The sequence below is a fragment of the Oncorhynchus keta genome, chromosome 36 (assembly GCF_023373465.1).
Source record: "Oncorhynchus keta strain PuntledgeMale-10-30-2019 chromosome 36, Oket_V2, whole genome shotgun sequence".
NCBI lineage: Eukaryota > Metazoa > Chordata > Actinopteri > Salmoniformes > Salmonidae > Oncorhynchus > Oncorhynchus keta.
The window spans coordinates 1,951,837-1,966,709 of record NC_068456.1 but is presented as its reverse complement, the minus strand read 5'-3'; the positions used below and the strand labels follow the sequence as shown (position 1 = coordinate 1,966,709).

The following is a 14,873-nucleotide window of genomic DNA, read 5'->3' as shown; positions in this document are numbered from 1 at the left end:
GTATCTCACCTTCTTCCTTGGTGACGCCCAGGCATCCCATCAGCTCCTGCAGGGAAAGAGCCTTGTCATTGCTGATGTCACAGTACTCCACAAACTTCTTCACACACTTCTTGGGCTTGGACTTCTTGCGCAGGAAACGTTTGAAAGGTTTGATCTCCTTCTTGCCGATGTCACCGCTGGAGTTTTTATCTAGCTGACTGAAGTACCAGTGGACCACTCTCTCCTCTAGTGTGTGACTTGGGTCTGGCTCCAACATCCTGTGGATCCATGATTGTTCAATTAATCAATCAATCAGGGAATTCGTCGGTTAAAAGGCCCACTCTGTGATATTTAGATCAATTTAATATAATTGAAATTCATGATATTGTATGATATTAAAGAATATCACTCAGCTTCATAGCAAAAGAATATCACTCAGCTTTAAAGTGACTTGGCTGCCATTTTGTTTATTTTTCTAATTAAGGAGCGGGCCAAACCATTTAAAATCAATAAAAAACTATGAATAAATCAATCAGTGACATTCTAACCTGCCGGCAGACGCTGGATCTGTGACAGCATGCACCATATCTGTTGACAGCGCGTCGAGAACACTCGTTAGAAATTCAGTTTTCTTTGCCCCGGGACACCCTGGAAAGGAAAACAAAGGTAGCTGAATAAGTGCATATGCACCTATTATGTGTTTTATTTTACAAAAGAATGTCAACATCGGCGAGTGACGAGACAGAACAATGACTTTCCATTCCATGTCATGCCATTCAATTTCTCAGAGGTGGTTGCCACCATAAAACCCCTTTGGAAAGGGAAGTAAAATAACTGAGACTGTAGTTTGAACATGAGTAGCACGTAAAGATGACAGAGGGGGATATAAAACCCAATGAGACTGTCACACAGTTTTCTTTTTAATCCCTTTCAATAAGTGTCAGAATTCCCCAATCATGGAGAAGGAAAATGTATCTGGAGGCTCCCAGAGCAAACCTATCACAGTTTTCACAACTGTGGGCTACAGACCAGGGTCCCTGGCCCCGTATCCCCCGACGTGACTAACCAACGCCTGGTACCATTTCATATGCAAACTGTAGATATTATTGACTATAAGAATCTTAATATTCCCATCCTTTTGGTCTCTTTCTACAACATTATCTGATAATATAATCAATATGTGGGCCGGCAGGTAGCCTAGTGGTTAGAGCGTTGGACTTAACCGAAAGGTCGTTCTGCCCCTGAACAAGGCAGTTAACCCATTGTTCCTAGGCCGTCATTGAAAATAAGAATTTGTTCTTAACTGACTTGCCTAGTTAAAAAAGGTTTTAAAAAAATGTGTTTGATGGACTGAGTATTTGAACTTTGAAAAAATAAATAATTTAAGAAATACACAGCCGGTATGTGCCCTATATGTGTCACTGTGTAAATTGGAGTCTCGTCCACCATTGAAACAAGTTAAACAATTACATCCAACAGACACCTCCACCTAACCTTAGCCAATCATCACATGCAGAACAGTCAGGAAAGAACCTCTCCAATATGTACGTACGTACATGAGGGGGCAACTGAAGCAAATTAACCTAATGATAGTAGTTGTGTGTTCGGCCATAATGTTTTAAGAATAAGGGGCAAAGTTGTTCTGGAAGAGCTGAAGGCCATGGAGGCCCGAGAGATTCATGGACTCTTCCTCTAGGGGTTTTTAGGTGTTCTCACAGTCACCCCCCTCCATCCCCCTTTCCCCCAACCCAACTTGCCGCCTGCGGGAGGAAAAAGAGAACATTATCCAGGGTTTCTTCTCTTCTTATGACCCAGGCCTACGGGGCCATATTCTCCTGCACAGGAGATAATAGCATGCTTGGCCCATCTCAAACAGGTGGCGTCCAGCGCAGTGGTAAACACCCAGCACCCAGCCTCATTTCCTCCTTTCCCAGGTAAAGACACAAGAGAAAAGCAAAGGTGTATGAGCAGCGTAATAGAGGATTGACGACAGAGCAAAGCAAAGGTTTATCAGCAGCTGAACCGAGTGTTGACGACTCGACTGACTCTAACGTTTTAACCTCTTGAGTGTAGGGGGCAGTATTTTGATGTTTGGATGAAAAACATACAAATATTAAACTGCCTATTTGTCAGGCCCAGAATCTAGAATATGCATATAATTGTCAGATTAGGATAGAAAACACTCTAAAGTTTCCAAAACTGTCAAAATATTGTCTGTGAGTATAACAGAACTGATATTGCAGGTGAAAACCGGAGGAAAATCAAACCAGGAAGTGGCTTCTATTTTGAAAGCTATGTACCATAGCCTGCCTTCGCTCCATTTTAAAAGGATGTCAACCAGATTCCTTTTCCTACGGCTTCCCCATGGTGTGAACATTCTTTAGACATAGTTTCAGGCTTTTATTTTGAAAAATGAGCGTATGGCTGGGTATGGCTGGGTGCCAGCAGCGTTTTGTATGCGCAATAGCATGGAGCATCCATTTTCTTTCTCTCTCTCTCTGAAGAAGCTACGTTCCCGGTTGATATATTATCGATTATATATTGTAAAAACAACCTGAGGATTGATTTGTTTGACATGTTTGACATGTTTCCTCGATCATTACGGATACTATTTGAAATTTTCATCTGCGATGTCATGACCGCTCGAGCCTGTTGATTTCTGAACATAACGCGCCAACCAAATGGAGGTATTTTGGATATAAAAATAATCTTTATGGAACAAAAGGAACATTTATTGTGTAACTGGGAGTCTCGTGAGAGCAAACATCTGAAGATCATCAAAGGTAAGCAATTTAATGTATTGCTTTTCTGGCTTTCGTGACCAATCTACTTGGCTGCTAGCTGTTTGTAATGTTTTGCCTACTGGGAGAGATGTGCTTACATAAACGCTTGGTATGCTATCGCCGAAAAGCTTTATTGAAATCTGACACAACAGGTGGATTAACAACAAGCTAAGCTGTGTTTTGTTATATTGCACTTGTGATTTCATGAAAATTAAATATTTTTAGTGATTTAATTTGGCGCTCTGCAATTCAGCGGTGGTTGATGAAAATTATCCCGGTAACGGGATGGGTGCATCAAGAATGAACTGTTAGAGTGACATGGCTGTTTCTGCTCTGAGACTTGCATTTACATTTGAGTAGGCCCTCAATGACCCAGAACCACTAAAATATCTAGACTCTAGATGCCTCTTCCCAATAGCTAAAGTGCCTTCAGAAAGTATTTAAACCCCTTAACTTCTTTGTGTGTTTCAACCTGAATTTGCCTATTTCTTATTTTATACAGGCTTTGTTCTTGTCACTTGGTCAATTAGGTTAATATTGTGGAGTAACTACAATGTTGTTGATCCATCCCCAGTTTTCTCCTATCACATCCATTACACTCTGAAATTGTTTTATAGTCACCATTGGCCTCATTATGAAATCGCTGAGGGGTTTCCTTCCTCTCCGGCAACTGAGTTAGAAAGGACGCCTGTATCTTTGTAGTGACTGGGTGTGTTGATACACCATCCAAAGCGTAATTAATAACTTCATCATGCTCAAAGGGAAAACCTCCCTGGTCTTTGTGGTTGAATCTGTGTTTGAAATTCATTGCTCGGCTGTGAGACCTTAAATATAATTTCATGTGTGGTAGAGAGATGAGGTAGTCATTCAAAAAATTATGTTCATGCAACTTATTATGTGACTTGTTAACCAGTTGAAGCTAGGGGGGCGCTATATTTCATTATTGGATAAAAAAACGTGCCCGTTTTAAGCGCAATATTTTGTCACGAAAATATGCTCGACTATGCATGGAATTGACAGCCTTGGAAAGACAAAACTCTGACGTCTCCAAAACTGCAAAGATATTATCTGTGAGTGCCCCAGAACTAATGCTACAGGCGAAACCAAGATGCAACTTCAAACAGGAAATGAGCAGGATTTTTGAGGCTCTGTTCTCCATTGTCTCCTTATACGGCTGTGAATATGCTGTGAACGAGCTTATGCGCTCTGCCGTTCGTCCAAGATGTCTGCAGCATTGTGGCGTATTTGTAGGCATATCATTGGAAGAATGGCCATAAGAGACTACATTTGCCAGGGACCCGTCCGGTGTCCTTTGTCTATGTTGGTGCGTAATTCTCAGTGGCAATAATTTTACTATGCGATACAGACAGATAAGTATCGTTCCTGGAAGTGTACATCATTGAAGAGATATGTGAAAAACACCTTGAGGATTGGTTCTAAACAACGTTTGCCATGTTTCAGTCGATATTATGGAGTTAATTTGGAAAAAAAGTTTGGCGTTTGGATAACTGAATTTTCGTTTTTTTTTTGGTAGCCAAACGTGACGCAACAAAGAGACCGATTTCTCCTGCACAAAAAATCTTTCAGGAAAAACTGAACATTGCTATCTAACTGAGAGTCTCCTCATTGAAAACATCCAAAGTTCTTCAAAGGTAAATTATTTTATTTGAATGCTTTTCTGGTTTTTGTGAAAATGTTGCATGCTGAATGCTAACGCTAAATGCTACGCTAGCTATCAATAATGTTACACAAATGCTTGTTTGGCTATGGTTGAGAAGCATATTTTGAAAATCTGAGATGACAGTGTTGTTAACAAAAGGCTAAGCTTGAGAGCTAGCATATTGATTTCATTTCATTTGCGATTTTCATGAATAGTTAACGTTGCGTTATGGTAATGAGCTTGAGGCTGTAGTCACGATCTCAGATCCGGGATGGCTCGACACAAGAAGTTAACTGACATGCCTCGTTAAATAAAGTTGTAAAAAAAAAATATCGGCATCCAAAAATACAGATTTCCGATTGCTATGAAAACTTGAAATCGGCCCTAATTAATCGGCCATTCCGATTAATCGGTCGACCTCTAATACAAAGCCCTCCCCCGCCCTCCCTTCGGCAAATCCGACCACAAAACCATCTTTGTCATCCTGGCTAATAGGCAGAAACTCAAACAGAATGTACCAGTGACGAGAAAGAACCATTCAATTCTGGTTTGACCAATTGGAAGCCAATCGGAGGCCACGATCAGCCTCAGAGGACAATATTGACCTATATGCTGACTTGGTGAGTGCGTTTATAAATAATTGCATTGGAGATGTCATACCCACTGTGACCATTAAAACCTACCCTAACCAGAAACCGTGAATGGATGGTGACATTTGCGTAAAACTGAAAGCGCGATCCACTGCATTTAACCATGGAAAGAGGTCTGAAGATATGGTTGAATATAAACAGTGTAGTTATTTGCTCTGCAAGGAAATCAAACAAGTGAAATGTCAGTACCGGGACAAGGTAGAGTCGCAATTCAACAGTTTTAGACACAAGACGTATGTGACAGGTTCTACATGAAATCACGGACTACAAAAACAAAAAAAGCTACATCATGCATACCGATGTCACACTCCTAGACAAATTCAACACCTTCTTTGCCCGCTTTGAGGATAATACAGTGCCACCGTCGCGGATCGCTAACAAAGATGAAGGTAGGAAACAACATCTCCACTTCACTGACCTCAACACTGGGGCCCCAAAAGGGTGTGTGCTCAGCCCTCTCCTGTACTCCCTGTTCACCCATGACTGAGTGGCCATGCACGCCACCAATTCAATCATCAAATTTGCAGACGATACAATATTAGTGAGCTTGATTACCAACATCGACGAGACAGCCTACCAGAAGGAGGTGAGGGCCCTCGTAGTGTGGTGTCAGGAAAACAACCTCTCACTCAACGTCAACAAAACAAAGGAGATGATCGTGGACTTCAGGAAACAGCAGAGGGAGCACCTCCCTATCCACACCGAAGGGACAGCAGTGAAGAAGATGGACAGTTTTAAGTTCCTGGGTGTACACATCACAGACAAACTGAAATGGTCCACCCACACAGAGAGTGTAGTGAAGAAGGTGCAATAGCGCCTCTTCAACCTCAGGAGGCTAAAGAAATTTGGCCTGTCACCGAAAACCCTGACAAACTTTTACAGATGCACAATCGAGAGCATCCTGTCGGGCTGTATCACAGCCTGGTATGGCAACTACACCACCCTCAACCGCAAGGCTCTCCAGATCCCACTTCCTGGATGGATTTTCCTCAGGTTTTCGCCTGCCATATCAGTTCTGTTATACTCACAGACAATATTTTAACAGTTTTGGAAACTTTAGAGTGTTTCCACATCTACCAATTATAAGGTGAATGCACCAATTTGTAAGTCGCTCTGGATAAGAGCGTCTGCTAAATTACTTAAATGTAAATGTAAATGTAAATTATATGCATATCCTAGCTTCTGGGCCTGAATAAAAGGCAGTTTACTTTGGGCACGCTTCTCATCCAGATGTCGAAATACTGCCCCCAAGCCATAAGTTATTAAGCAAGTTTTTATTCCTGAATTTATTTACGCTTGCATAACAAAGGGGTTGAATACTTATTGACTCAATACTTTTCATTTTTATTTATTTGTAAATATTTCAAAGCACATATTTCCACTTTGACATTACGGGGTATTGTGTGGAAATGGAAATGGAAATGGAAATGTCATCCGTTTTAAATTCAGGCACACACAACACAACAAAATGCAGAAAAAGTCAAGGGGTGTGAATACTTTCTTAAGGCACTGTATATTTTAAAAACAGAGAAATCATGTTTTTGACTGCACTGGGTCTTTAAAACTGTAACATATTCTTTAGTCCCCATGACAAAATGTGTAGAATTGCAGAAAATGAACTCTAAAGAAAAATCTGCCCACCATTAAGAGGGGGGCCAATAAAATGTTTTGCCGTGAGTTGGGGCGCCCACTAACCATATCTTCCTTAGGGCCCCCAAAATGCTAGAGCCGGCTCTAACTCCAAACAAAATAACATAAAAACATTTACTGAACTCGTAAATGATGGTTATGAAATAAACCAAAACGTGTTTCTCACAAGTGTAGCATGTTGTGAACTCTGTAAACAAAGTTTCCACTCAAAGAAGGAGAACGGTATATTACTGTAGGCTAATTATTACATGCTTTAATTAACGAAAACAATCCAAGATGGCGTAGCAGTTAGGCGTCTTTGTCTTCGTCTTGTCGTGTCCCGTGTATATATCTTTTTTCTTCGCATATATTTCGTATATGTTTTAAAAATATTTTTTTACCTTCAACTCCAACAAACTCTCCTGCAACCCGCCTCCTCAATGTGGTGGATCTGCTATTTTTACTTTAGAACTAGAACCCCCAACAGAAGCTAGTCAGCTAACTAGCTACTAGCCACTGCTAGCGGTCATCAGCTAACCTTTATCCCGGGCAACTCCTGCCAGTCAGCGCAACACCATATCAACTCAGAGCATACCGGACTCTGTACAGCGCGATTCAACCCACAGCATACCAGCACAATTCAACCCAGAGCTCTGAACCTTTTCACCTGGATCATTGCAGCTAGCTAGCTGCTACCTGAGTAGCTACTCCTGGCTAATGTCTCTGCCCCGAAGTAGGCGCCAATTAGCCTGGAGCTAGCCTATGCTAGGCCCATCTCCCAGCTAGCTGAAGAGGTCCATCAGCCACTCCTTGGGCTACAATAACAATACCTATTTTGCCAATTGGCCTGGACCCCTCTTACTGCCGATACGCAGCCCCGCCGATCCTTCCCGACTGGACTACCGATGTAAACCGCCTGAGGGGGTTTTCAACAAGCCCCACCAGCGCGACGTCCCCTGAATGCCCATCTGCTAGCCTGCTATCAGTGGCCTGCTAGCTGTCTAGAGCATATCGGACTGTTAGCTGAAGAGGTCCATCAGCCAATTTTCTTGGGCTACAATACCTATTTTGCCAATTGGCCTGGACCCTTTTACTACACATAGCCCTTCCGGTCCATCACAACTGGTGCCCCTAAGGACCTGCTGATAGCCTGCTAGCCCGGCCCACTAGCTGTCTGAATTGCCGTGTCTCCAGCCCGCCTAGCTACTCACAAGACTCCATGATCACTCGGCTACGCATGCCTCTCCCTAATGTCAATATGCCTTGTCCATTGCTGTTTTGGTTAGTGATTGTCTTATTTCACTGTAGAGCCTCCAGCCCTGCTCATTATGCCTTAGCTAACCCTTTTGTTCCACCTCCCACACATGCGGTGACCTCACATGGTTTAAATGGTGTCTCTAGAGACAATACCTCTCTAATCGTCACTCAATGCCTAGGTTTACCTCCACTGTATTCACATCCTACCATACCCTTGTCTGTACATTATGCCTTGAATCTATTCTTCTGTGCCGAGAAACCTGCTAATTTTACTCTCTGTTCCGAACGCACAAAACGACCAGTTCTTATAGTCTTTAGCCATACCCTTATCCTACTCCTCCTCTGATCTTCTGATCCACCTCTACGCAGACAACACCATTCTGTATACTTCTGGCCCTTCTTTAGACACTGTTAACAAATCTCCAGACGAGCTTCAATGCCAATGACTTAGAATATGTGGACAACTACAAATACCTAGGTGTCTGGTTAGACTGTAAACTCTCCTTGCAGACTCACATTAAGCATCTCCAATCTAAAATTAAATCTAGAATCAACTTCCTATTTCGCAATAAAGCATCCTTCACTCATGCTGCCAAACATACCCTCGTAAAACCGATTCTTGACTTTGGCTATGTCATTTACAAAATAGCCTCCAACACTCTACTCAGCAAATTGGATGCAGTCTATCACAGTGCCATCCGTTTTGTCAAGAAAGCCCCATATACTACCCACCATTGCGACATGTATGCTCTCGTTGGCTAGCCCTCACTTCATTTTGTTGCCAAACCCACTGGCTCCAGGACATCTATAAGTTTTTGCTAGGTAAAGCCCCGCCTTATCTCTGCTCACTGGTCACTATAGCAGCACCCACCTGTGGCACCCGCTCCAGCAGTTATATTTCACTGGTCACCCCCAAAGCCAATTCCTCATTTGGCCACCTTTCCTTCCAGTTCTCTATTGCCAATGACTGGAACAAATTGCAAAAATCACTGAAGCTGGAGACTCATATCTCCCTCACTAACTTTAAGCACCAGCTGTCAGAGCTGCTCACAGATCACTGCACCTGTACATAGCCCATCTGTAAATAGCCCATCCAACTACCTCATCCCCATACTGTATTATTTTTTGCTCCTTTGCACCCCAGTATCTCTACTTGCACATTCACCTTCTGCACATCTATCACTCCAATGTTTAATTTCTATATTGTAATTATTTTGCCACTATAGCCTATTTATTGCCTTATCTCCCTTATCTTACCTCATTTGCACACACTGTATATAGACTTTTCTATTGTGTTATTGACTGTATGTTTGTTTATTCCATGTGTAACTCTGTGTTGGTGTTTGTGTCGCACTGCTATGCTTAATCTTGGCCAGGTCACCGTTGTAAATGAGAATGTGTTCTCAACTAGCCTACCTTGTTAAATAAAGGTGAAATAAATCAAATGTAACAAAACGTAACTAAATGATGGGGATTAATGGTACATTTACCAGGCCTACTTTTGACACGTAATGGAGAATTTACAAAAATAAACAATCAAAGGGTAAATAATTCACACAATGAATGTGCAAGAATTAGAGGGAGACAGCTGAGCGCATTCTGGACAGCTGAGTGTATGCCTTCTGGAGAGAGATTTGCCATATTTTAGCTACACACCCCTCCCATTCTTGTCTCAACATTTTAAATTATACTCAAGACACATTATCTTCACACATATTTTAGATGCTTTTCACTGACAGCCGCAACTCAATACTCAGCTAGGCCTTTTGCCATGTGTGCTGCCAAATTGCCGATTGCAGGCTTCCCAAATAGGCATAGGCCTACATGATTGTGATTTTAAATATTCCACCGCAAATTTTTTAAATAAGCTAATGATTCTCTATGGCTAAGTCATGCTCTGGTGAAATATTTTGAATAATTGTATTTCGACTGAAGTAATTATATAACTTTGGAAAAACATCAATTTACTTTAGGGCAAGCCAGCATCCGAACAGTGTGCTGTGCAACCCCGCCAACTATCCTTTCTAATTCACAATTGGCTGAAATCAGAAATCTGTATGTAATGCCGAAATGCTCATATCTCCGCCGTAACAATGGGAATAGTTGTCCCAAAGGCGGGAAGGAAGGCGGCAAGCTTAGGGTTGCATATTATTAAGCCTGTAGAAACGCATTGGGCGTATTCTGGACACATTTTGGTGTGAGTGAGCCCTCTCACTTCGCCTCTACCTCTCTGCTGAAACTATCTCACCTGAGAAAGCAGAAAGCATCCGAGTGAGTGAAACAGGGCCCCTCTGTCTATATGTAGCCCATGTATCAGAGGCTGTCTGGTGTTGAGAATATTATATTTATAATTTTTTATTGGTTTCTGCCTGCTGCCTGGAGTGTGAATAAGAATGAAAGCTGTTTTCAAGGCAGACGTCTTTTAACACAGTTGTGAAAGCAGTGTCAATCGGCTTTCCTAAAAGCGCCTTATTAAACCAGATCAGTAGATTATGCCATTTTTCCTGCTTCATTGTTTACCTAAAGCTGCCCAACGCTAAACCCCACTACTGACCAAGCTCCCTTGGTCTGAATTTTACACACTATTAAAATGGCTGTCATCCCATTAGAGGCTGGGTTTACAGATGAACTGAAGGGATAGTTCACCCAAATTCAAAACATTTCATATGTTTTTCCTTACCCTTTAAGCAGTCTTTAGACAAGAAGAGACAGCAATCCATGATTTGGTTTTGTTTACCTGGCTGCTCTCATCAAATGCTAACTTTGGTTTTTAGACTAAAATGCTGTGGGTGAATGAAACTAAAGGTGACAAAACTAAAGCATAGATTTGTCCAAAGACTACTTACAGAGTAAGGTAACCAATATGTAATTGGTGTAATTTCCTGTCAAGTATCAACAATATTTTCCTGTAGCCAACTCATCTTACTTTTGGTAACAATTTCATATGGGAAACACGGAATTTTTTCACCGCAGATACTTTAACTTCAATATAATCTGTACTGAATGGCATTCCTGTACTAAAAAAAAACAAAAAAACAACCAGGAGTCCCTCTTGGCATTTCCCCTGCCCACACCTATCTATCCCTGTCGTCCATCCATCTTCTACTAACTATCCATATTATCCCCCATACTTCCTGTCCTTCATTATCTTTCCCTCTCTCACACATACGGTTTCACTTCCATCCTCAACTGGCGATTCCTGTCACCGGCCTATTTCACATCTCTCCCTGTTATAGTCCCTGATTACATACCTCACTAATTAGCATCTGTCTCCTCTCTATCACACACAAACACACACACAATGTGAGGGGTTGTGGGAAATATCAAGCCAGCCTGCGTCAAGCATTTCATGGATAAACACTAATGATGTCAACAAAGACACACACAGGCACTGTGTTTCTGCCCCTTGTGTTGGGATCAGCAGACAGGGTAAACTGCTGTGGAACCAACATGGTCTCATTAGAATGTCAAAATAGTCATATCTAACCATTACATCACCTAAACTGACATATTACTTATATTACTTATATTACTTACATGTGGATTAATTACCTAATGCAAAAAAACAGCAATTTTGTCTGTGAAATTTCCCAAATGTTCGACAAAACAGAATACTCTAAGACAAGTTACGATCATTTTTTTGTTGGTTAAATAGAGTCATAATTGAGGTTGAAACGCATCATGTCGAATTAAACTTGGAGTCACGAGATGATATATTACGTTCTACCACAATGTGGAAAAGCATTTAAAGGCAGATTAAATAAGTTATGATGAACTTCATAATTTATTTCGTAAGTTTATAACTTATGGTGGTGGGTAAGTGCACAGTGATTACCTTCATGCACAATTCCATCGGTAGAGTAAAATGGGATGGAAACATATTGTTTTTTTTATTCGGTACACAGAAACTTTAAGCGCAAAAGTGCTTTCATGTGCACTACGTCATCACACAACTTTTTATCAGCGGGAAATCTGGTGGAATAATGCACAGATCATTTCTTATGGACTTTAGAACATTTGCATGAAAATCTTTCGCCAATTGTATGGAAACCTAGCTATAGTGATCATCTTTAAACCTTATAGTGACATATTCATTATATTTTACTTAGAGTGACATTTTATTTACAGTGCCTTGCAAAAGTATTCAGACCTCTTGGATTTCTTCACATTTTATTGTGTTTCAAAGTGAGATTCAAATGGTTTAATTGCCATTTTTGGTCAACAATTTACACAAAATAGGTCAAAGTGGATTTTTTATTACTAAAATGTAGTTGTTGCATAAGTATTCAGCCCCTTTGTTTAGGCAAGCCTAAATTAGTTCCAGAATAACATTTGGCTTAACAAATCACATAATAAGTTGGCCTCACTCTGTGTGAAATAATAGGGGATCACGTGATTTTCAAATGACTAACACTTACTCTGTCCCCCATAGATAGAACATCTGTAAGGTCCCTCAGTCAAGTATTGAATTTCAAGCACAGATTCTAAAGCCTCATAAAGATTGGTAGATCGGTAAAAATAGCAAATCAGACACAGAATATCTCTTTAAGCATGGCCAAGTTAATAATTTTGCTGTGGGTTGTTTGGGTATATGGGACCCATTTACAATGTTTACTCAAATAAAAATTATACAATTCATAATTTTTTTCAACCTGACACTCATTGGCCTTGGCTCATTTTTTGTGAAGAACATGTAAAAGAAAACATTTTCATTGAATGCACACTGTGCACCTCCCTACACATTTACATTACATATGTCGTGTTCGGGTCCACTGGTCCCGAGGGTAATAAAAGTGTGGAAAAGTGTGTGTGTGTAGGTGAAAACAAGTAAAAATTAACCAAAAAGGTTTGCTGTGTGCCTTCAGTCTGTCTTCCTCCTCTCTGGGCTTACTGTTTCAACATAGCACCAATAACCTGTCTGTCTCCCTGCATGTCTGCCTGTCTCCAGCTTTTCACGCACTCTTTACCCTTTGTAGTGTGTGAACCTGCACAATGTTATTACAATACATGATTTGTATGACAATACATTACACTCTTTTACTTCGCACAAGCTGGGACTGCAGCTCCTCAAGAGGAATCTGACGATGGCAGGAACAGTACGAAAAAACAAGCCAGAGCTCCCACCTCAGCTGTTGAATACACGGAACAGGCTTATCAATTCATCTAAGTTTGTGTTCATGGCTGACACGTCCCTAGTGTCCTACATGCCAAAGAAAGACAAAAATGTGGTACTCATGAGTATGCTCCATAGGGATGGGAGAATCTGTAGCTAGGAACATCAAAAGCCAGAAAAGGAGAGGTGGACAATTTAGACAAGCTGGGCGACAGATGCAAAATAAGAATCTTGCCATAAAATGCGTTTGTCATCTGGATGGCGTTGAACCCAGATTGGAACAGAGGGAATCTCCAGAGGAGATAGCTCTTTCATAGTGGAGCTGGAAAAGGTATTGGTAAGACCTCAAATCCAGAGGAGGCAACATATCCCAAGGACCCCAGATTTTGCAGCCATCGTGAGGGGGATTCAGGAGGAAGATGGTTGTGCCACATCCGCCCGACGCACAGAACCAACAACTTCAATACCAGAAGTGTGAGCGATGTTGTTGCATGTGTGTGTGTCTGACTCTCCTACCTTGGCCTGCTGTAACTATATATGTGAGTGAGATGTTAATAAAATTCCTGAACTAAGTGTTTTCATCATTCTAGATTTCTAGATCATTCTTTTAATGTGTGATTGGACTCTACAGGAAATGTGGATGTGAGGGCATTCTGTATGTACCTGCATGTACGTTGGTATGTAGTTGCATCTGTACACTTGGAAGCTTCAGGACGTACACTATACAAAGCAGGACACAAAGCAGGGTACCCAATAAGACGATATATCGATATCCTACTGTAATACAGGTTGAAAACTTCCATCTCCAGCCCCCAGTCAGGTGTTTTGTAGCTGTACTGTCAAAGTGGGCAGTGCCAGTCTCTCACCTGGTGGAGGTGCCAGGAATGGGCCGCCCTGAACCCAGATTGGAACAGAGGGAATCTCCAGAGGAGATAGCTCTTTCATAGTGGAGCTGGAAAAGGTATTGGTAAGACCTCAAATCCAGAGGAGGCAACATATCCCAAGGACCCCAGATTTTGCAGCCATCGTGAGGGGGATTCAGGAGGAAGATGGTTGTGCCACATCCGCCCGACGCACAGAACCAACAACTTCAATACCAGAAGTGTGAGCGATGTTGTTGCATGTGTGTGTGTCTGACTCTCCTACCTTGGCCTGCTGTAACTACATATGTGAGTGAGTGAGATGTTAATAAAATTCCTGAACTAAGTGTTTTCATCATTCTAGATTGCAGCCGGGAAGCAACAAGAAGTGTGTGGACGCATGAAGGACAGGAAGACACAGTACACATGCATCAAGTGCAAGAAATACATTTGCAACACACACACAGTAAAACTCTGTGGTGTGTAGACCAACCTTCATTTGTATTCAATGGGTCTCATTTATCATTTCCATAAAATACCTTATGTAGAATGGGTCCTTCCGATTTGTTCAGTTCATAGCAATAAACATTAATAGTGATGAAAATCTTGTTTCATTCATATTTGTTCAAGATAAACGTGATTTAATCCACGTGCCTAGATTTTTAAAAAACGAATAGCACTTTTATTTATACATGTGATCTAGATGAGGTAAATAGCTAATATGAACCATGTATGTTGTCTATATTCCTCGTAATTGATATAAGCCAACATCTAAGTATGAAGTATTTTTATGTAAATTGTTACGGCTGTATTGTTTTAAAACCCAAATCATGTTGTGGGTCCACCAGACCCGCAAACATTGGGTGAATAACAAAAACATGAACTCCACACAAGGGTTAAATCACCCAGACACATCAAAGATACAGTCGTCCTCCTTCTGAA

At 41.3% G+C, this 14,873-nt stretch overlaps 1 protein-coding gene across 3 annotated transcripts in view; it reads right to left on the bottom strand.

Annotated features, from left to right (window-relative positions):
* Window positions 1-14,873, bottom strand: part of smoc2 (SPARC related modular calcium binding 2) — a 62,710-nt gene that overhangs the window by 2,126 nt on the left and 45,711 nt on the right. For all 3 annotated transcript variants that reach the window (XM_052498281.1, XM_052498283.1, XM_052498282.1), the window contains 2 exons: window positions 528-627; window positions 10-257 (listed from right to left, as the gene is read on the bottom strand). In XM_052498281.1, the coding sequence (XP_052354241.1) occupies window positions 10-257; window positions 528-627 (348 nt within the window). The remainder of the gene's footprint in view (window positions 1-9; window positions 258-527; window positions 628-14,873) is intronic.